Consider the following 23,806-nt stretch of genomic DNA (forward strand, 5'->3'; position numbering starts at 1 on the left):
AGTGTCCAGGATGCTTTGTTTTCAGATTTGAACTTAGATTAGATTAGAGATTCCCTTGGTTTCCAGAAAAGGAAAACGGTCTCCTTGAGAACATCTTGGAAGGGGAAACAGGAATGGAATTGGAAACGATGGGAAATAACAGACTTGCGGTTTGGTAGATGGGCATGGGGATCTCGGTTTGGGCAATTACAGAGTTTGTGACCCCTAGAGAGTTACTTAAAAGCTCAGTTCCTTGCTTTACTAATTTGTAAAAATGGGAATAACTCCAGCCTAATAGAGTAGCTAGGGAGGTACACAGTGGTGGCACATAGGTGCTCCGAGAATGTCATTTTCCTTCCCCCTTAAAGACATCTGTGACATCTGTAAGTCCAGCCTAAATGCCACTTGCTGAGGAAGTAGGATGCACTGATGGTTGCTGCTGATAATCATCCATGTTGGTACAAATTCTGTTCTTCTCTCCTCCTTTAATCACCTCCATTCAGGAATTAGCCAACGCCTTTCAGCCTGCCCACCCCTATTTTTAGGTCATTCTGGGTATTAAGTACACAGAGCTTTCGGCCTTAGAAACACCTGTGTGTCCCAGCGGACTGTGTTGATTTGGGGGGTTGGAGGAGGGACGGGGGGCATGTGCGTGCAGTTCACGGACCTGGAGCCATGAGAAGTAGCAACAGTGGATGGGTGAGTCTCTCCTTGTACTCCCGAGAGAGGACATCTGCCTTCCATCAGTAAAAATTCCCATCTTTATATTCAATTTGTTTCCACAGAAGAGCGCGTTGTCCCCATTGAAGTATGCCGATCCAAACTGTCAAAATACTTGCAGGGAGTAGTTTTCCGCTGTGATAAGTGTACCTTCACCTGCTCCAGTGACGAGAGCCTCCAGCAACACATAGAAAAGCACAATGAACTGAAACCTTACAAATGCCAGCTCTGCTACTATGAGACCAAGCACACGGAGGAACTGGACAGCCACCTTCGGGACGAGCATAAGGTACGGGCCTGGCCTCCCTCCTCCCACCCCCACCCCCAGCACACCTGGGGGAGGGGCTGGGCCAAATTTAGCCACACCCATTGTGTGCAAGACAGAGACACGCGCCAAAGTAATGTTTAAAATGAGGTTCAGTTTATTGTTTTATAGAAGAACTGTAAGGTCGTTTTAGAAAAGTGGAACACGTAGGTGGGGGAGAGAGAACCACCTGTAATGCTACCCCCACATCCAACTGCTTAACATTTTTGGTCTCTTCTGTGCCCACTTTCCTTTGTTTTATTTAATTATGATTCTACCTTACATGAAAGAGCATATCTTTCCTTTCTTGTTCTTAACTTACCCTAACTGGAGTATTTTTCCATGTTATTTTTTATTTTTTTGCGGTACGCGGGCCTCTCACTGCCGTGGCCTCTCCCGTTGCGGAGCACAGGCTCCGGACGCGCAGGCTCAGTGGCCATGGCTCACGGGCCCAGCCGCTCCGCGGCATGCGGGATCTTCCCGGACCGGGGCACGAACCCGCATCCCCTGCATCTACAGGCAGACTCTCAACCACTGCGCCACCAGGGAAGCCCTTCGTGTTATTTTAAATGTACTATCACAAGAGTTGATGAACTTTTTCCATAAAGGGCTAGATTGTAATAGTTCAGGCTTTGCAGGCTAGATGGTCTCAGTGGCAGATACTCAGCTCTGCCCTTGTAGCAAGAAAGCAGCCCTAGACAAGACAAAAATGAATGGTCATGGCTGTGTTCCAATACAACTTTATTTACAAAATTAGGCGACAGAGTGTGGACCCTTAGTTGCCGGCCCCTATTCTATCTGATGGCTCTGCCGGCGTGTCCCTCAGTCATGTAGGTTGTTTCTGATATATTGCTGACTACAAAAATTTTCCAAGGCTTTGCTATTCATGTCTGAACATTGTAAGGACCGTGCAGTATGTGTTTTATTTGTGGAGGGAACAGATTAGTATAGGACATAAAATAAGGGGTTTATGAAAAAGAATTCTCTTCCAGAAGTCTGCTGATCAGAGGGTAAAATCATCCCAGATGGCTTCCTCACTTCTCTGAGGACTTGTGTGGCACATCAGGAGTTGAGACAGTTGTTTCTGGTTTTGTATATTGTCCAGAGTGTGGGGAGTGTGTGTGTGGGGGGGGGGGGGCGGGTTTCCCACAGAACACCAGTAGGGTGTCCAAGAATTTAACTAAATTCAACTGAATTCTGACACTATCTGGAGATGCATCAATTCCACGGGTTAAGGGTTCAGTCCAACAAGACTGCCCCCAACTTCAGATGCCAGTTGCAAGTCCGGATTGTTACTTTTACTTCTGACCAACTGGCTATAAATCAGAGGTTCCCAAGACCCCTACCTTGGGAGGATGATCAGTATTTGTTTCATGAAAAGAGCCGATTGAAATGTTTTCTAATTAACCAACAAATCCAAAACATCTAGTGCGTGTTTACCTAAGGCACAATGAGAAGCACTTTTGATACTGTTTCCTTTTTTCCTTGCTCTGTGTACTGTCAGTGGAAATAACAGCTTCTCTTTTCTGGACTTACAAACCCCAGTTATAAAGATTCCTGTCTGAGTCATCTGCACCCAAGGGTTGGAATTTTTCTGTGGGGTGTTGAGAGAGAAGGCTGAGCTTTATCACCCATCTACAGTTTAATGGTTTGATGCTAACTCTTCTGCTTTGGAATGCCTTCATTTTCTAATGTGTCTCCCCAAAAATGAAAGCAGAGAAGAAAAGCCTGAATTACCTCACTTAAAAACTTCCAATACCCTTTCTTATCCAAACTTCCTGGGCATTTCTGCCCCAAAACTGAAAGGAAAATCACTTATCTATCTCAAGCTAAGCTTTCTACAGTTACGCACACGTGTCTTATTTATGTAACCACCTCGGATCTTTTCATTGTAGTGTTGAAGCCATCAGACTGGTATTTTGGGACTGAGCAAACCAGGAAGGTAGATTCTTCCCCAGTGGTTGCACAGTAGCTGTGAGTCACTGGAGAATTCCAGAGAAGGCTAGAAACCATACCAGATGTGAAAGCAGGCAGAATGTGGGGCTTTGGAATATGCATCAAGCAGATGGGTTACTCAGGAAACTAGGAGCCCAGTTTAGAACTTTTGGAGCCAAAGAGACCTAGGTTTGAATTTTGTCTCCACCATTTACTGTACAGCAGGTTACTTAAATTTCTCTGTTTCCTGATTTCTAAATGGGAACCAGTATACTCTTTTCAGAAGTTTTGTAAGATTAAATGAAGTCCTGGTATTTCCCACACTTCGAGAGCCACGTCTCAGTCTATTTGTGAATTGAACTGTGCTCAGATACAACAACAACCTATCAGAAAGGCGGTTATGTCCCTAAAGACCTAAAATGGACTATAAAATCACTAACGCTACTTTGCATTTTAGACATGGCCTTTGATATGTTATATTTTCATTATGCCATGTTTGATTCTTTAATCTTACTCCCTCTCATGGTTGACCAGCTTATTAAGTCCAGCAAGCACCTAATTGAGGCTAAAGAATTGCCACTCTCAGCACGGCTAATGATTTTCATCTTTGTCTCAATCGTTGTGAAGTTTGAGGCTCGTGCTTATTAACTATTCCTTCTTTTCTAAATGATGAATACAAAATGCAATTTGCATTTTTGAAATAATTGTCCAAACACTACTTTATAAACATAGCAGTGCTGCTGAAAGTGAATTTTTGACTGATAGGCAGTGACAGTAATTATAAATGGTCATTTATTGGGGTGAAGGATATACAGCAGCCTGATTTCAGCATTCATGATAAAGGGTGTAGGAGTATCAATGAACAGGGTGCCAAAGAGAAGTTTGCTGGTGATTGAAACACACAAGTCAAGAGCCACGAGGCAAGAACAAGAAATTAAAGCCATAAGAATCGGAAAGGAAGGAATCAAACTGCTTTTGTTCACAGACAGTGTGATCTTTGTAGGTAGAAAATCCTAAATAATCTATTTTAAAAGATACTAGAATATTAGTGAGTTTAGCAGAATGGAAGGATATAAGATCAATATACAAATGCCAATTATATTTCTATATACTAGTAACGGACAGTCTGAAAAAATGAAATTTTAAGAAGATCAGTTTCATTTATAATATCAAAAAGAATAAATATGCTTAAGAACTGTGAAAGCCATATGCTGAAAACTACAAAATGTTGTTGAGAGAAATAAAAGAACTAAGCTGATGCAGGATATACCATGCTCATGGATTAGCAGACTCAATATTGGTAATGCTTCCCAAACTGATCTACAGATTCAGTGTAATCTATCAAAATCTCAGTAGGCTTTTTTCTTTGGTAGAAATTGACAGACTGATGCTAAAATGTATATGGAAATGCAAGGGACCTAGAATAGCCTGAACAGTATGAAAAAAGAACAAAATTGGAAGACTCACCCACCTTCCTTATTTCAAAACTTTTACTGTAAAGCTACAGTAATCCAGAAAGTGTGGTATTGGTATAAGGACAGATGTATGGATCAGTGGTGCAGAAGAAAAAGTCCAGAAATAAACCCTAATATATGTGGCCGGTTGATGTTCATCAGAGGTGCCAAGGGAATAAGGAAAAGATAGCTTTTCAACAAATAGTGCTGTTACCATTGGATTTCCATATGCAAAATAGTGGTTGTTGACGCTTACGTCACTCAAATTTCTCTTGGGAAAAAATTCTTAGGTGTGACACAATAGCTGTGAACATTAAAAGAGAAAAGATCAATAAATTAGATGTCATCAGAATTAAATTGTTGCTCTTCAGAAGACACCGTTAAGAAAATGAAAAGGCAGGCAGCCGATTGGAAGCAAATATTTGCAAGATAACTAACAAAGGACTTTAACCAAAATATATAAAGAACTTTTACAACTCAGTAGTAAGAAGATTAACAATTTAATTAAAAATGAGAAAAAGATCTGAATAGACACTTTACCCATGAGGATATACGAAAGGCAAATGATCACATGAAAAGATGCTTAATAGGACTCATCATTAAGGAAATGCAAATGAAGACAATTAAATGCAAATTAGGTAGTAAGCCATCACTACCTCTCCACTAGAGTGGCTGAAATTAAGAAGACCAATAGCACCAAAGTGTTGGCAAGGATGTGGAGAAACTGGAAATCTCACACAGGGCTGAAGGCAGTGTATAATGATGGCACATCTACTTTGGAGCATTTTGGCAATTTGTTTAAAAGGTAAACGTACACTTTACCATTTGATCCAGCAGGTCTACTCCCACATAAAGTGGTTGCATAAACAAAGTGTGCTGTATCCATACAATGGAATGCTACTTATCAAGAAAAGCAATTAGCTACTGATAACATGTAACAATATGGCTAAATATCAGAATCATCAAGTTAAATGGACAGAAGCCAGACACAAAAGACTGCATATTGTATGGTTTCTAGAAAAGGCAGAACTGAGGAGACAAAGCAGGTCCGAAGTTGCCTCAGGCTGGAGGTTTGGAGCAGGGATTGCTTGCAGAGGGTATGAGGGTATTTCTTAGAGTAATAGAAGATTGTGGAGGGTTGTACAAATGCATATGTTTACTAAAACTCATTGAAATGTTCATTTAAAATGGATTAATTTTATGGTAAGTAAATTACATCTTAATACCTAAAAGATGCAAGTTCCCCAGGACCTGACACATGGTAGGTCCTCAGTAAATGTTAATTTTCTGCAGTCTTTTCTTATAAGGTTGATCCTGAGAACAGACAGATCTATAAAGATGCAGAGATCCAGAGGAACGTGTAAACTGCCAACAATAAAACGTGCAATAGACTTAGCAGCTGGTTCTAAACTAAGGTTTTCTGTTTTCTAGCGAAACAATGTGTTGTGTGCATTGCTCATTACGTTCTTCCACAGATAGCTTTAGGTGGTACTGTGTGCTGGGGAGAATCTATACAAGAAATTAAAAGACACTGTAGGATGTATTTTCAGTCAAAGGATTTCATCATTAAACAGAAGTGGATATTCAAAACTGGACTCCTGAATTCTGCCTGCAAAGCTTGTAAACCTCAGGAATGTCTCTGAAGATGTCAGACTGTATCATTCATGGGCTAGACAGAACACTGGTTCAGGAGGAAGCATCCTTGAAGTCAAATAAACCATTCCACTGAAGAACCAAATTCTCAAGTGTCCTGGATTTATACTGCTGTGTTTATCCTCAGAAGCCAAGGTGAAGTAGAAACGGGTGACAATCAGCACATTCATTTTTTTCTCTTTATTTGTTTTAGCACCTTCATTTTTCTAGGTGACACAGAATCTTGTCTTCCTAGATCTTTATCTTTGGACCAGTGAACAAGGAATCACTTGTAAATCTCTTGGAATCTAAAGTAAACAGTACAGGCTATTTGAACTTTTAGTTTTTCATCCTTAAACTCCCTGTCTTTTTTTCTATCTCACTAGGTCTTCTAGAGGCGGACTATTCTGTTCTTTCAGTTTCTCTCTGTCTCTCTCTCTCTGTCTCTCTCTCTCTTACACACACACACACACACACACACACACACACACACACACACACACAGAATGAAATCATATGTCAGTAGTGCCATTTATCAGCAATGCTGGTGCAAGATGAAGAGGTAACGTTTCTAGGAACCTTGAAGTCATAAAAAAAACCAAACCTCGCACTTCTCACATTTGGAAAAACACACATGTTTTTTTCTTTGAAGAAAGTTTAAGTATATGCAGTACCTTGTTAGCGTTCTTTATGGTTCTGAAGTCTCTTTGCTAGTTTAAGGAACATAAAAATATATTATCTCTAACTTGCTTTGCTCGTAAAATTGTCATGTTCGCTGTATTAAATTTAGAAGGATAGTCTATTCAGCCAATACACATTCACTAATTGAATTTACTTTGAAATGTTTTTAATTTTTTATACAAATGGAGCCTCAGGCAGCTGAACTCTGAGGAACTCGTGTCTCTTTCTTTTTGTCAGTTTAGGGGAAGCAGCAGAGCATTCAGCTCAGGAGGAATTGCCAACATTTGAGTTATTCCAATAAAACTGTTACACTTTCCGGACTAGTGAAATCCGCAGTGGCAAAAAAGTCACATAGAATATTTGTTTCCAGCAAAGGGAATGAGAAGAAATAAAACAAAGAACCTTCCCCAACTCCAAATCATAAAATACACCTTTGGCCATGGTCTTTTTGGACTGCGTTTAATTTCTGAACTAAGTACTGGCATCTCTAGCTTTATGAACTCTGTAGGTTCCTGCAGGCTGAAGGTTTTTCCAGAAGATTATGTCATTTCATCTGTGCTCTCCCTCATGTTAGTTGCTTCTTGATTTGTCAGCCGTGGACCTGCTTCTATCATGTATTTTGGAAGACAAAGCAGAGGTAGCTGAGCAAGAGGTGTGGTCATATTCAGAGGGATGTGCCTGGCAGAACCTTAGAAGGTATTTCTCAAGTAGACATTTGAAGATGTTCTTTGCCTCTAACCTTTGAAACTATCCACTAAACTCTCCAGCCAAAATGAATGGCCCCAGCTCCCAAGCTTCCATAGAGCTCTCCTTCTTCCTCTGTTAAGGCACGTATTTCATGCTGCCTCAACTTGGACTTAACTCTTAACGAGGCTCTGTCTTGCCACTGGATGCAACAGTCTTAAAATGGAAACCACATTATTTACCTCTCTTTGCTTCCCAAATCTAACCATAGTGCCCTGCATACAATAAAGTCTCCAGTAGCTGGTTGCTAAGTAAATAAATAAATGAAAGCACTTTTCAAATAAGAAATTATACGTGTCCTGTTTGTTCAAATAAGCAAAACATGACAGCAGCAGCAGCATCTTTGCCTCTGGATTTCGAGTTCAGGAGATTGGCAGCAGCTCAGTTGGCCGACAGCAAAGTTGTTTGACTTTAATGATGCCTTTCACTTGGCTATCTTGAGTACTTGTGACTGGGGCTCTGCTGAGATTCTCAAAATGATTGATTTTGTCTGGACTTTTGCTAAGTCAGGTCTGGCAGAAGCATGTTTTCTGTTCTAACTCAATGATGGCAAAAGAAAGTAGATAGTCTCCTTGACTTCCGTGCCCCATACCCTTCTGGAACTTTACCATCCTTTATTCTTACTGTTCTTAGAAAGGTTTTTATTTTGAAGAAAATATTCTCAAAAGATTCTACTGCTTTATCCCACCAAATTTTGGATCGAATATTATTGTCAGTACTTTTTTCTTCCTTCTTGTGTTCAGCCAGTATCCCATGGATAATGTTTCCATATTTTGTAAGCAGATTTACATTTCGACAGATGATCTGCATTCTAATGAGGAAAGCTGGAGCTATGTCATCTGAAGATGTGAGTTCTAATCCTGGCTTTATCACTTACTTGCTTTGTGTCCTGTTTTCCTCATCTATAAATACGGAAGATAACACATATCTTACAGAATGATCATAAGGGTTAAAGTGATACGTGGAAAAACTACTGGATTAATTTTTAGCGTATAGTAGATTATTTGGTAAGCATTGAAACAAAATCTTTTAGAAAATGTCCAATTTTATTCTCATTAGCAAGCAGATTTGTATCATGGCATGCGATATTATGAAGTTCTTTATACTTTATCATCGCCTATGGGATTTTATGTTACTGGTAGATTCAAATAGCATGTATTGTGTGTCAACTAGATGACTGGCCTTACACTCTGCACTGAGCCTGTAAAACTAAATAAGAAACAGTTGCTACCCTGGAAGAGTTTATAAGCAAGCAGATGAGATAAACTTAAACAGAGAATCACAACCAGCGTGTTAAGCGCTGCATAAAGAGGTCTATAAAATCGGAGGACAGCATAATGCAAAGCAAGTATGGTGTCGTGGCTCACCTTCCATAGAACTTTAGTACACTGAGCTTTTATATCACGAGATATAAGGATCTGCACCTAGTTTTACAGTCTGAGTGATATCTTTTCTAGAGGCTTTTATAAGAGCTCTGGTAGAAATGCTCTTAGCAGAGAATTTAAGACTTCTACCTGCGTCTTTGACCACCTTCCTGTAAGAATTCGTAGAGACAGTGCTTTGCTGACCCTTTCTCCCACTGATTCCTTTCCCTCATTCCCATTCTGACTTTCAGAGACGGGCAAAGAGGATGTGCTGGGCAAACCACCTGATACCGTAAGTCGGGGTGGGCAGACTCTGGCCCGTGGACCAAATCTGGCCCACTGCCTGTTTTTATATGGCCCGCCAGCTAAGAATGGTTTTGACAATTTTAAATGGTTGAAAAAAATCAAAAGAGTAATATTTCATGACATGTGAAATTATACAGAATTCAAATTTCAGTGTCCCTGAATATAGTTTTATTGGAACACAGCCATGCTCATCCATTTCCGTATTATCTGTGGCTGCTTTCAAGCTACACAATAATTGAGTAGTTGTGACAGACCATATGGTCCAGAAAGCCTAAAAAACTCGCTTAACTGGCCCTTCACAGAAAAAGTTTGCCTGCCTGGGCCATGAGTCCTTTAAAATCTTTGCAGTACTACACATTGTCAGTTTGTGACTGAGATGGGCACTTCTGATGTAAGAGACAGTTTTTCCATGTTCTCTTCTGTCACTTCTTCTAGAAGTAAAAAGTTCTCTTGGCCTTTCTTTTTAACACGAACATGCACTATTAGGTGATGTGGACATCCTGGTTGGGGGTCTCTTTTTAAAGGTACAAGTGTTAAGTCAGTAGGAGGGGGGCTCTGGAAACATTATGTGGGTTTGTCTTCATCACCATCTCCCCCAGTTAATGTTTGCTAAGTAATCTGAAGACGAGGGTGTCCAACTTCATTCTCTCCGTGACAAGCAAGGTTATATCAGTCTTTCCTGTAAGGCTGGGTCTGCCCCCCGGGGCAGTATGAAAATGCATGTGCAACTTGCTTATATTTGTAAATCACATGACACTCCTTCCCTTAGAGTAAGACTCGAGTGTGGAAATTCTTTCATATGCTAGGGACAGACAGAAACCATTTTGCTGAATGGTTAAAAAGCAACAAACAAAAAGACAGGTGTAGTGGTGAAGCTTGAACACCAAGCCTGAGCATTGAAGGGTTTACAGCATCTCTGCTTCAGCGTTAAGGGGTAAAGTTTTTGCTGGTCTTTGGCAGTTCATCTCACCTCCTTACTGGACAGCTTCTCACACAACTCTGAGTTAGCGGTCTTTACGGGGGACTTTCAATTCCTGGGCATTCACAGATAACTTTCACGAGATATAAGGATCTGCACCTAGTTTTACAGTCTGAGTGATTGTGTGTTTGAACAGTCTACCCTTTAAAAACTTGGATGGCTTCTTTTGCCTTCAGAAGGCTCTAAGGAGCCAGGTTCTAGAACTCAAACTCAGCCTTGCTGTCTTTCTCCCTCTGTTGTGGGCTTTTGTGAAACAAGGTGATAAATTGCTTCTCATCTCTAAAGAAGAAAGTGAATGTCCCTCCATATGTCCTCTGTCTCATTAAGAAATTGGTCGGATACCCACCAATTTCGAGATCCAGAAAGTAATCACTACAAGTATGATCATTTTAGAAGCAAACTTAGAAATATATTGGAACTTTGATATAAAATCTGTATACCATTTGACTTTGACCCTGTAATTTCATGTCTGAGTATTTAGCCTATAAAATTAAAACTAAATATAAAAGAAAGGTTCATGTACAATAAGGCTTATTACTGCATTCTTTTCTATTTTTAATTAAAATTTAAAAAAAAAATTATTTTAAATTGGGAGTATAGTTGAATTACAATGTTGTGTTAGTTTCAGGTGTGTAGCAAAGTGATTCAGTTATATATGTACATATATCCATTCTTTTTCAGATTCTTTTCCCATATAGGTTATTATAGAGTTCCGTGTGCTATACGGTATGTCATTGTTGATTATCTGTTTTATATATAGTAGTGTGTATATGTTAATCCCAAACTCCTAATTTATCCCTCCCCCCACCTTTTCCCTTTGGTAACCATAAGTGTGTTTTCAAAATCTGTGAGCCTATTTCTGTTTTGTAAATAAGTTCATTTGTATCATTTTCTAGATTCCACATGTAAGTGATGTCATATGACATTTGTCTTTCTCTGTTTTACTTACTTCACTTAGTACCATAATCTCTCGGTCCGTCCATGTTGCTGCAGTTGGCATTATTTCATTCTTTTTTATGGCTGAGTAATACTCCATTGTGTGTGTGTGTACGTGTGTGTGCACACATACCACATCTTTTAATTAATTAATTAATTTAGGCTCCGCTGAGTCTTAGTTGCTGTACACAGGATCTTCGTTGCAGCATGTGGGATCTTTAGTTGAGGCATGCGGGCTTCTTAGTTGCGGCACGTGGACTCTTAGTTGTGGCATGCATGCAGTATCTAGTTCCCTGACCAGGGATCAAACCTGGGCCCCCTGCATTGGGGGCACTGAGTTTTACCCACTGGCCCACCAGGGAAGTCCCTATACCACATCTTCTTTATCCATTCATCTGTCGTTGGACATCTAGATTGTTTCCATGTCTTGGCTACTGTAAATAGTGCTGCAATGAATATTAGGGTGAATGTATCTTTTCGAATTACGGTTTTCTCTGGGTATGTGCCCAGGAGTGGGATTGCTGAATCATACAATAGTTCTATTTTTAGTTTTTAAAGGACCTGCCATACTGTTCTCCATAGTGGCTGTACCAGTTTACATTCCCACCAACAGTGTAGGAGGGTTCCCTTTTCTCCACACCCTCTCCAGCATTTATTGTTGGTTATTATATTTATTTAATATAATATTATTATATTATTATTTGATTATTTGATGATGGCCATTCTCACTGGTGTGAGGTAATTCGTCATTGTGGCTTTGATTTGCATTTCTCTAATAACTAGTGAATTTGAGTATCTTTTCATGTGTTTTTTGGCCATCTGTATGTCTTCTTTGGAGAAATGTCTATTTAGATCTTCTGCCCATTTTTTGATTGGGTTGTTTGTTTTTTTTGTTACTGAGCTGCATGAGCTGTTTGTATACTTTGGAGATTAATCCCTTGTCAGTTGCTTCATTTGCAGATATTTTCTCCCATTCTGTGGGTTGTCTTTTTGTTTTGTTTATGGTTTCCTTTGCTGTGCAAAAGCTTTTAAGTTTAATTAGGTCTCATTTGTTTCTGTTTTTATTTTCATTAGTCTAGGAGACGGATCCAAAAAGATATTGCTGCGATTTATGTCAAAGTGTGTTCTGCCTGTTTTTTCCTCTAAGAGTTTTACAGTATCCAGTCTTAAATTTTGGTCTTTAATCCATTTTGAGTTTATTTTTTTTGTATGGTGTTAGAGAATGTTCTAATTTCATTCTTTTACATGTAGCTGTCCAGTATTGAAGAGACTGTCTTTTCTCCATCATATGTTCTTGTCTCCTTTGCCATAGATTAATTGACCATAGGTGTGTGTGTTTATTTCTGAGCTTTCTATCCTGTTCCATTGAACTATGTTTCTATTTTTATGCCAGAACAAAAATGTGTTTTGATAACTGTAGCTTTGTACTGTAGTTTGAAGTCAGGGAGTGTAATTCTTCCAGCTCCATTTTTCTTTCTCAGGATTGTTTTGGCTATTCAGGTGGGGTCTTTTGTGTTTCCATACAAATTTTAAAAATTTTTTGTTCTAGTTCTGTGCCATTGGTAATTTGATAGGGATTGCACTGAATCTGTAGATTGCCTTGAGTAGTATAGTCATTTTGACAATATTGATTCTTCCAATCCAAGAATGTGGTATATCTTTCCATCTGTTTGTGTCATCTTCAGTTTTTCATCAGTGTCTTATAGTTTTCAGAGTACAGGTCTTTTGTCTCTTTAGGTAGGTTTATTCCTAGGTATTTTATTCTTTTTTGATGTGCTGGTAAGTGAAATTGTTTCCTTAATTTCTTTTTCTGATCTTTCAGAAAAAAGATCTAGTGTATAGATCACTATACACATTTCTAGTGTATAGAAATGCTAGATTTCTGTGTATCAATTTTGTATCCTGAAATTTTACCGCATTCATTGATGAGCTCTAGTAGTTTTCTGATAGCATCTTCAGGATTTTCTATGTATAGTATCATGTCATCTGCAAACAGTGACAGTTTTACTTCTTATCATCAGTGTCTTATAGTTTTCAGAGTACAGGTCTTTTGTCTCTTTAGGTAGGTTTATTCCTAGGTATTTTATTCTTTTTTGATGTGCTGGTAAGTGAAATTGTTTCCTTAATTTCTTTTTCTGATCTTTCAGAAAAAAGATCTAGTGTATAGATCACTATACACATTTCTAGTGTATAGAAATGCTAGATTTCTGTGTATCAATTTTGTATCCTGAAATTTTACCGCATTCATTGATGAGCTCTAGTAGTTACCGGTAGCATCTTTATGACTTTCTATGTATAGTATCATGTCTTCTGCAAACAGTGACAGTTTTACTTCTCCTTTTCTAATTTGGATTCCTTTTATTTCTTTTTCTTCCCTGATTGCCATGGCTAAAACTAAACATGAAAGAAAGGTTTGTGTATAATAAGGCTTATTGTTGCATTTTTAATAGTGAAAAGCCAGAAATAACCAAAGGTAGACTCACATGGGAAGAGTCAAGTAAACTATAATATATCTACTTAACAAAGTATTATGTGGTGATTAAAAATGGATGTATAGGGCTTCCCTGGTGGCGCAGTGGTTGGGAGTCCACCTGCCGATGCAGGGGACGCGGGTTCGTGCCCCGGTCCGGGAAGATCCCACATGCCGTGGAGCGGCTGGGCCCGTGAGCCATGGCCGCTGAGCCTGCGCGTCCGGAGCCTGTGCTCCGCAACGGGAGAGGCCATAACAGTGAGAGGCCCGCGTACCGCAAAAAAAAAAAAGGATGTATACAGAGATTGATATTTATGCCGTAGCATGCATCGAAAAGCAGCACTGTAAGTCACCTGTGAATGGAGACAGGAATACAGAAACGTGACCGCCTGTTCACAGGCATTATGTACAGGTCGTCGGATTTCATTTTATTTTTTTTTAAATATCTTTATTGGAGTATAATTGCTTTACGGTGGTGTGTTAGTTTCTGCTTTATAACAAAGTAAATCAGTTATACATATACACATGTCCTCATATCTCTTCCCTCTTGCGTCTCCCTCCCTCCCACCCTCCCTATCCCACCCCTCTAGGTGGTCACAAAGCACGGAGCTGATCTCCCTGTGCTATGCGGCTGCTTCCCACTAGCTATCTATTTTACGTTTGGTAGTGTATATATACCCATGCCACTCTCTCGCTTTGTCACAGCTTACCCTTCCCCCTCCGCATATCCTTAGGTCCATGCTCTAGTAGGTCTGTGTCTTTATTCCCGTCTTACCCCTAGGTTCTTCATGTAGGTCGTTGGATTTTAAATGAGTTTTTTCTGCTTTCTAGTTTTTCTTTGTAAACATTTATAGTACAGAAAAATATAATAAATGAAAATGCAGACACCCAGTATCCAAGAGGTGAGAACCATGCCTGCTCTAATCTGGACACTGCACTGGCCAGTGCAGATCTGGCTGTGAATAAGCTGCAGGGTGTTTGTCTTCATGGAGTTTGCAGTTCTGTTGGGCAGGCAGGCCAGAAACAGTTAATTTCTGAGGGTTTTTTTAATCGCACCATTGTTGATTTACAGTGTTTGTTAGTTTCGGATGTACAGCAAAGTGATTCAGTTCTACATACATATATAGGTTATTACAAGGTATTGAATCTAGTTCCCTGGGCTGTACAGTCACTGAGTTATGAAAGGGGAGGGGAGGGTGCTGTGGAAGCCTAGGGCAAGGATATTTAACCTAGGAGGTGTTGAGGGAGGGTCCCCCGGATACGGTTACATTGGAGTGATGCTGGAAGGCTGAGGAGACGAGACACCATGTGAGCGAGGCAGGCTTGAGAGAATTTCACACAGAGGACATAGCCTCTGCGGAGAGAGGCACAAAGTCAAGAGCTTGGCCTGTTCCAGAGACCTCAATAAGCTCAGGGTGGTGGGAGCAAAGGGCAGTCACTATGAGGGCAGGGTGGGCCAGGGGGTAAGATGATAGTCGGGGGGACATGTAAAGCCCAGTAAGAAATTGGGGTTTCATCCTCAGGGCAAGTGGAGTCTGACATGAGCAGATTTAATTTAAAAAAAAAAAATCACTCAGTCAGACCACCCTGGAGGTTAGATGCAAGAGGTGGTGAGAATGGACGCTGGGAAGTCAGCAGGGAGGGAGGGAAGGGGCTTGCAATAATACAGGAAAGAGACGGTGGCTCAGAAGTGCAGCAAGGAGTCTTCCTTTTGTATGAAGATTAACCCTGGATTGCTGGTTTGGAGATTTAAAGTATAGTAAGAACTCAACCCTATAAAGAGTTTTTAATTTAAAACCCTCTAATTACATAGCAAAATTTTTCATTTTTATTTTTAAACAAAGATTTTAGAAATCTTCAGGACAAATAAATCCTCGGTGAGCCCCGGGTGAACGTTATACCATGAAAATGTCATGTACTCATAAAATTGTGCAGAATCCAAAATGCTAACAGTTTTCCTGTAAAAGGAAAAGAAACAGGAAGGAGGAAAAGAAGAAATAACATTTGGTTTGGTGACAGATCTCCTTCTGTCACTGTGAGTTCCTTGATAGGCACAGGGCCTGGCATACAGCAGGGCCCCTGGGAGTCCTGAATGAATGAATGAATGAATGCAAACTGCTGGACACAAGATGTTTGAGGATTGTTTTTTGGCCTTTCTTGGTTTCATTTTTTTTTGTTTGCTGGCAATGCCCACCTCTCCTGCCCCTTCTACATGCTTATAGTTGCCCTGGCTGAAGCAGGGAGAAAGCTATTGGAAAAGGCTGCCTTTTAAAAAAGTACTGATCATTTCAAAGTATTGTTTCTTTGCATATTTTGAAATTAGGCCAGTTGGAATCTTGCCTCCTTTTCCTGAAAAAAACTGGCAACCCAGAAAACTTTTATTCACATATTTGTCATAAATGCTATTTGATTAAAATGTCGACTTTGTGGTGAAACATAACTTCATAAATATGCACTTACGATACTTATATGTGTTTCCAAAAGCCAAAATCGGAAAAGGCCACATTCCCAGAAAGGGGAAGGAAACCACAATTTGGTGAACTATTTATTGTGTTTCGTATACTATGCTGGCCCCCTTTTACAAACAAGGACACTGAGGACATTTATGTTCAGTAATTTGCCCGGAGTCTCATGGTTCACGGTGAACCCGAAACTTGCGCTCAGGTCTGTGTTACAAATTTTTAAAAACCTGTATAGGTCAGTAGGAGTGAGGATAGTACATAGAGAAAGCCCTAATTGGGAAGGTACTTTGTTCAAAAGTCCTTTGCCGGCTGATACCGTGAACTCAGAAAGAAAGAAAGATTCTAACTTGACTTCCTCCTCTTCGCCTTAGGCTATTCATTTTTAAAACTTTTTTTCACGAGCAGAACAGGAATTTGCCTTCTCTGAGGGTTTACTGCTGAGAGTGACGAAGAGGTCTTTTCCACCCTCATGCTGAGTTGTTTTCCAAGTCAACTGATTTCATGGATTTCATTCAGTGGATTGTTTCTCTTGCTTTAAGAGAGCTTTCATCCGGAGGGTTCTTGCTCCTTTTCAACGCGGCCGACCCCCAACATGATGTGATGGGGGCGGTGTTAAGCTTTTTCACAGCACTGTCTGTTGGCCCTGATGCTCTGAGGCTCTTTCTCTCGCATTTGTCACAGTTGATGATGATGTTTCCATCTGCCAGGCATATGGAATTGGTGGTGCTCAGCACATCTTTGTTCCAGGCTGGTCCCAGGGAATATTTTGGAACTGTCTTGTAAATTCTCCCTGTCCTCTCCTGCGCCCTCATTACTCTCTCTCTCTCCTGTAGCAGCTATGGAAATCTGCCTTGGAGTCTCATTAATGAAGTCTGTCTTCCCTCCTCAACTAAACTCTGCGCCTCTGGAGGCCAGGACCGGGTCTTATTTATCTCCATGGGCCCCTTCCGTGGTCCCCACAGGGGAAGCACGGAACCCATCACTGTATTGGTTTGAGTCATTTTGTTGGCTAGACTCCTGTGCTGTCGTTGCTGGTAATTCTACACGGGCAACTGAAGAAGTTCTGAAAATAGATTAATTGAAGAGGTTGCATTTTGTACTACCATTGACATGAGAACCCCAAACAGAATATCCTTACAGAGTTTTCTCAGGGTGGATTTTTATTTCTCTTGGATGATATTTTGAAGACAGTTTGGATTCCCACATTATCCTAACCACGTTTTATGTAAACAAAAATCAGCCATAGTTAACACTTTAAAAGGGTTTTTAGGGATTTGTCATCTAGATTTTTCTCAGATAATCCCCAGCTGTGATGAATAGGTTGTGGTCAGCTTCAGAAACAGTAGTAACACTAAACAGTACCAATATTATTGTCTTACATCTAAACCGGAGTTAGGAATCGAATAGCTGTCGTTTGGTCAAAGCTAGGACAGCCCATAGCCCTCCAGCTTGATAGGCTCATGGTGGAAATGTTGTGACTCTGCTAGTCTTCAGGTTACTTACAGAGTCACTTCACCTCCAGAAACATAACTTCGTAAACATGCGTGTATGACACTTCTTATACATGTTTCCAAAAGCCAAAATCAGAAAAGGCCACATTCCCAGAAAGGGGAAGGAAACCACAATTTGGGTAGTTTACAGAAGGTACATCCTTGAATTCAACTCCAAAAATGTTTATTGGACACCTGTTCTACACCCCGGGCTTCACGATGCTTTTGATTTTCTGCTGACGGTAGCTCACGTTTCTTACTGAATTTGGTAAGGAAGGTCCGGTGTTGACACTTCCGGTGAAAATGAATGTGGAAGTAAATGGCAGGTACACCTCTGAGAGAGTCAGCATGAAGAAAGGACCTCTTAGGCACTGGGGTTATTTGGTCCTGGCTCTAAAAGCACACCCACGGGAAAATGACGGCGGGAAGTTCTGTCCTCCGGGGAGAACCGCATTCAGTTGCGGTTTGTGATTCCACTGTCTGTTTGGGTCTGTTTCAGGTAAGCCGTAACTTTGAGCTGGTTGGACGAGTTAACTTGGATCAGCTGGAACAGATGAAGGAGAAGATGGAGAGCTCCAGCAGTGACGAGGAGGACAAGGAAGAAGAAATGAACAGCAAGGCTGACGGCAGAGGTAGGTCCCTCCCCTGCCCCCTGAGCCCCAGCTGGCACCCAGCCCGGCCGTGCTGAGATACAAGGGGAGGCAGAAGGTTGTTGTAGGGGCAACAGAAGGAATGGACTGACTTAAGAAACACACCAGGGGCTGTGTCCTGTAAACTAGTACCAGCTCTAGAAACTCCCAGGAAATACATGCGGTAAAAAATACGTGGCGATGATTGGTTTTTTATTCAGGAAAACTGGTGTCTTGGGAATCTGCAGAATAAGGACAGACAGACAGCAAGATGGATGGTCCTGTAAAAGCTACTGAGGAATGTAAACGAGCTTCCGATTGAACGCTTATTTCAAATTGCTTCTGCTGGGCTGGGGGGAGCTGCAGGGGGCTTGAGCTCTCTCCATGTGTCGTCCTGCACGGTCCTCCTCTCACCCGCCTTGCTACTGCTTTTGCTTTGTAAAGAGAGCGAGAGAGACCAGGGGCTTTTATTTGGCTGTGTTTACGGGGAAGGGTTTTGTGGTATTTTTGTATGAGTTTCTGTGAGTCTATCATTATTTTCAAAGTGAAGTTTTTCAAAGTATATTTAGTTGTAGACATACGTTTACATGATCTAGAGTTGGTATTCTATATTGCTCAACATAGAATCTTATGGAAAACCCAAGACTCTACGTAAAGGATATAGGTTGGGATATCTTACTTTAGTTATTGCAGATTTATCAAAAGCCCATGGATAACCTAGACCTGAGAAATAAATGTGATAGACATCATCCCAGTGATGAGAAGAATGGTATTAGTTGCCATTACTGAGCAGCCGGATGTGCCAGGCCCGGTGCTCGTGGGTTTTATACTTTTTATCCTTAACGTTACACAATGTTAGAGGCTCTGTAGTTGGTCTGCCTGGATTTGGCTCCCAGTCGCGCTACTTGTTGGTTATGTGACTTTGGGTAAATTATTTTCTCTCTTTATGCATTCGTCATCCTAGGGTTGCGTAAATCTTAAATGAGAGAGCACACAAATGTTAGTCTAGTTCCTAGAACATAGTAACCAGCTAATAATAATGATAAAACCCTGCGACGTAGATGGTGTTATTGCCATTTTTACAAATGGGGAAACAAAGGCCCAGGATACTTAAGAGCTTGTTCAAAGTTTAAAAAAAAAAACCACTGGAGGTTGAGTCTAAGTCTTCTGGCTCCAGAGGCAAAACGTCTTTTACACTATACACCATCTCCCCTACCCTTTGGACAGCGGGGTGATCCTCACTGAAGGGAACCTGCCCCTGAATTCCGTCAGTCCAGCGGCCCTTAGGCCTCACTCTAAGGGGCGCTTTTGCGGAATTTCTTGGCTTTTCTTCCTTGGTCAGCCTGCAAGCCTAAGAAAGCCGACTTGGTGGCCGTTCCCTCTGCGGTTCTCCCTGTTCTTCTTCCTGACTTGCCCTGACTTCCAGCCCCATCCCCTTGCCCACCATCTTTTACCTCTGCCGTAGTAGGAGACCACAGGTTTGCTGAGTGGGGATCCAGTTTGGCTCCTGAACCCCCGTGCCCGCGGTAAATGGATAAATAGAACACGCACACCATCTAGACTGATTGCCCTTGTCATGTTACAACTTTTATTAGGAGGGGCTGCAGTAATCTGTTTCTTACAAGGAAAATGGCTGTGATCTGAGAAGCATGGTTTTTAAATTTTCTTTCCCTTTATTTGTTTTTTTTTAGCATTTCACAAATATGTTCTTAGTGAGGAATTCTTTAACGTCTGTGCACTGTTTCCAGAGTTCTCTGGAAGAGGATGCTTGTGACAGAGGGTACACAGGCTCCTTTTCTTCATGGTGCTCTGTGCCCTACCGTTCCCCTCCAGGAAATGAATTAGTCCTCATTGGGTACCATGACGTTTTAATCTCTAGAGCCGAGCACACATGATTTTACAGGTTATAAGTATTGCAGAGGCAAGAACCTCCTTTAGTCCGCCCCTCCCCTGTGACGCCTCTAAACTAAATGGCAGTTAGCTGTGAGAGCACCAGGCACGCTCCCTCGCCCAGCCTGGCCGCCCCCTCGCACGGGCACTGTGGCATCAGACCAGCTCTGTTTGCCTGGAAAGAACTTCATGGTGTCTGATCGCCTGTCCCTGGAAAGTTTAGCATCCACATTCATGAGCCTTAACAGCATGGGGGAAAAAATCTTGGGGTGGAGAAGCCTGTATTCCTCTCTCAGCGGGTGGGGGAATTACATGAGTCACTTCTAGTAACGTTAATGGGAATTACTCGCCAAAACCTTCCCGTACCCCTCGCCGGATCCTTGAAAGAACAGCCTCCTTTGTTTCATTGCCTTTGAATCAATTTTCCACCATCAGGTGTATTCTTGCCAACCAGAAGAACCCGGCACACAATAGCCTCGGGGCGTTTTTGCCAGACGTCCTGTCTTCCAGGAGTAGAGAGCGGGAGGTGGCTTTAGCACAGCTCTCGGGGCTAATGGAGAGCCATTTGATGTGTGACAGGTAATGACTGGCCTCCTCCTTTGAGGATGAAACAGCATGAGCCCTTGGAAAGAATAGGTGGCTGGTTGCATGTTTCCTAAGGGTAAGCGAGTACGTGTGCCAGGGGCAGGCCCCGCGTCGGCAGTGTAGGTGCTCATCGGGCGCTCAGTTCGGGGGGCTCACGTCCTTGGAGCCACCCTGTTCCCAGCGTCCTTTCCCAGCACGAGAACCAGGGAGGGGACTGACTGTGGCCACATTGCAGGTCCTGCCTCAGAAGGCAGCTCAGAGGGAATCTGAAAGAGAAGAAACCAGGCGTGAAGAAATCAACATGAACCCAAGCAGGACCCTCCCCACCCCCTCTCATTATGCAGCTGGGAGGAGTTAGGAAGGCATTCTGCTGATTTCTTGCCCAAGATAATCCCTGCTAAGGAATTAATGCGCAGGGCAGATGGTGCTGTCTCATTTCCAATGAAAAGAATCAAGGAAGGTAGTCTGTGCAATTATTTTTAATGGCTTGTGTGGTGATCTTCTTAATTTGTGAGAAAATGTTTCGTCTTTTGTTAAAACTGGCCCCATTCACAGAGCTTTTTGTGCTGAAGGTGAAGGCAGCGTAGAGACACCTGGCCTGTTAACGTCCTCCTGAGGATTTTTATCAGACGGAGTGTTTCAACCAGGAGACATCCTCCTGTAGCATCTTGTAGGTACAGACACACAGCGATCAGATACGCAGAGATGATCATTTCCCCGTGTGCTGCCCTCACTCTGCCGCGTGGCTGCAGGGCCGTCTCGGTCCTGCTGTTTATTATGCACGTAAAGATCTGGCCCTCTGTGGTATAATCAAAGACGTGTGGGCTTGGGACTCAGGATAACACAAAGGCCATATAAGCTCTCATCTTTGAGTTTGCCAGGAGGCGTGGTCTCTAAACAATTAGCCAGCCAGTCCACGTTTATCAGACCACTCACGTGTGCCCAGGGCCGTGGAGGAAATAAAACGACAGTCAACATTTGATGTTACCAACAGAGCTATCCAGAAATGTGTGCATATCCCCATGTTCAAGAATACACCAATTGGACTTCTCTGGTGGCTCAGCGGTTAAGAATCCGCCTGCCAACGCAGGGGACACGGGTTCGAGCCCTGGTCTGGGAAGATCCCACATGCCGCAGAGCAACTAAGCCCGTGCACCACAACTACTGAGACTGTCCTCTAGAGCCCACGAGCCACAACTACTGAAGCCCGTGCTCCGCAACAAGAGAAGCGACCGCAATGAGAAGCCCGCGCACTGCAACGAAGAGTAGCCCCTGCTCGCCACAACTAGAGAAAGCCTGCATGCGGCAACCAAGACCCAACACAGCCCATCCCCCGCCCCCCCCCCAAAAAAAAATATATATATATACATACCGATTGAGGCATAGATGCTGGGCAGCTGGCCAGGAGCCCTTACTAGCTGAGGACACGCTTTCACATTCCAGACTCCCTGATGCCCGGGACTCACTCCTGCTAGGTTCTTTGCTTACAGATCTCATTCAGTGTTCGCAGTCATCCTGGGAGGTGTTGATTCTGATATCCATGGCAGATGACCACCAGTCGTGAGTCCTCAGCCTTCCTTGGAATGTGTCGAAGCCTTGAGGTCTTACCACGCTTTTCCTGATCTGGTGCTTTTTTAGTGAGCGGAGATAAACTTGTGTCAAATAGAAAATGAATACATGCTAAACTTGAGGCACTGATACAGAGCATCACAGAAGGGAGAGATTTGATAGGGAAAAAAAAATGCTCAGATGCCATTGGAATGAACAGAAGGGGTTCTTCAGGCAAGACAGACCCAGGTTATTTGTGATGGAAGCAACTGGGAGGTGAGGAGAAGTGAGGACACCTGGGGCTCGGGAACCACAGGAACAGTTCTTGCGAGAGTTTCAAGAAATATCCTTTGGTGAAAAGCCAGTAGGAGAAAGAGTAAGGAATCTGGAAATTGGTTGCACTGAATGGCTTTGGGACGGAAGGTAGGAGAGGAAGCTTCCTAATGGATGTTGACTTCTCTTCTGCCCGCTCCCTGGCACACAGGTAACACTTCTGCTTTCTCCTCACAGATCTGATGAGATTTTCTGACCGTGGGGCTGCTATCAACACTGAGAAGCGTTTTCCATGTGAATTTTGCGGACGGGCGTTTTCCCAGGGCTCTGAGTGGGAAAGGCACGTGCTGAGACACGGCATGTAAGTCCCATGAAGGCCTTCGCCCATCGTGCGAGGTGGCGGTTTCTCCTGACAATACATAGACCCCTCTGTGTCACACTTCCGGGCATGGGAGGAGAGGCAGTTGTAACGAACTGGGTTTCTACCTTTCTGCTGGTTTTTAAATGGTCACCCAGACACAAGTCAAAGGAGGAAAGATCATCTTTACGAATGACAGATCCCGCTCAAGCCCTCGTGTAGAAGTGTAGCGCTCTCTCCAGCCCGTGTCCCTTCAGCTTTCATTAGCATGACGTTCTCTGATAGAGCGTGGACCGGGGTCCAAAGATCTGGCTTCTGTTCCTGCCTCTGTGATGACTCATTCCCTGAGTGGCCTTGAACCTTCCCACGCACCTCTTGGTGCCTTCAATGCTCTGCCTCGGGGACAGAGCCCGCTTCTGCCTGCCTCCCAGGTAGGTGGGAGCATACCTGTAGAGCACTCATAAGATCCTTGAACATGAAATTGTCCCCTAGATAAGGCACTTAGAGCCCAGCAGATGCTGGGAGAACCTAGGAGTTGGTCCTTCCAGCAGAAAATGCCCAGAAACGTGAAGCATCTAAACTTCAGAGGATGTAACTAAGCTCCCCAGGACATGGGTCCCGTCTTCAGGTTTTTGTTTTTTGTTGTTTCTATGATTTGTTTCTGGACCTATCTATTAAATCTTTAATACCTGAGTTGCTCGTTTAGTCCGAATAAATGTAGCAAACCTCCAAGCTTCTAGGCTCCTCTGATGGGTCTGAGCATAAGGCACTTCTGGCTGTGACCGCTTATGATTTATACTGTTCCCAGTACAGGAGGGAACATAAAATAATTATGTTGATCTGGAATCAAAGCATGGTATAATCAAAACATAGTATGATAATGGATATTTTTATAGGTTCAACTTTTTGTTAAGATGCCAGAAATATATGACCTAAGCATAACAGGTAGCAAGGATAAATCACTCACAGTTCAGTCATACTTGTAAGACCCCAAGACCTTTTTAGGATCAGAGAAATAAGGACATGAATGTTTTTTGTTTAACTAGAAAAAAAAAAAAAATATATAT

At 42.3% G+C, this 23,806-nt stretch overlaps 1 protein-coding gene across 1 annotated transcript in view; it reads left to right on the forward strand.

Moving 5' to 3' along the window:
* ZNF462 (zinc finger protein 462) overlaps positions 1–23,806 on the forward strand; it is a 141,821-nt gene that overhangs the window by 117,296 nt on the left and 719 nt on the right. The window contains exons 11-13 of the mRNA XM_024753684.1: positions 765–988; positions 17,956–18,088; positions 22,619–22,742. Coding sequence (XP_024609452.1) covers positions 765–988; positions 17,956–18,088; positions 22,619–22,742 — 481 coding nt within the window. The remainder of the gene's footprint in view (positions 1–764; positions 989–17,955; positions 18,089–22,618; positions 22,743–23,806) is intronic.

The sequence above is a fragment of the Neophocaena asiaeorientalis genome, unplaced genomic scaffold, assembly GCF_003031525.2.
Source record: "Neophocaena asiaeorientalis asiaeorientalis breed wild unplaced genomic scaffold, Neophocaena_asiaeorientalis_V1.1 scaffold342, whole genome shotgun sequence".
Lineage (NCBI taxonomy): Eukaryota > Metazoa > Chordata > Mammalia > Artiodactyla > Phocoenidae > Neophocaena > Neophocaena asiaeorientalis.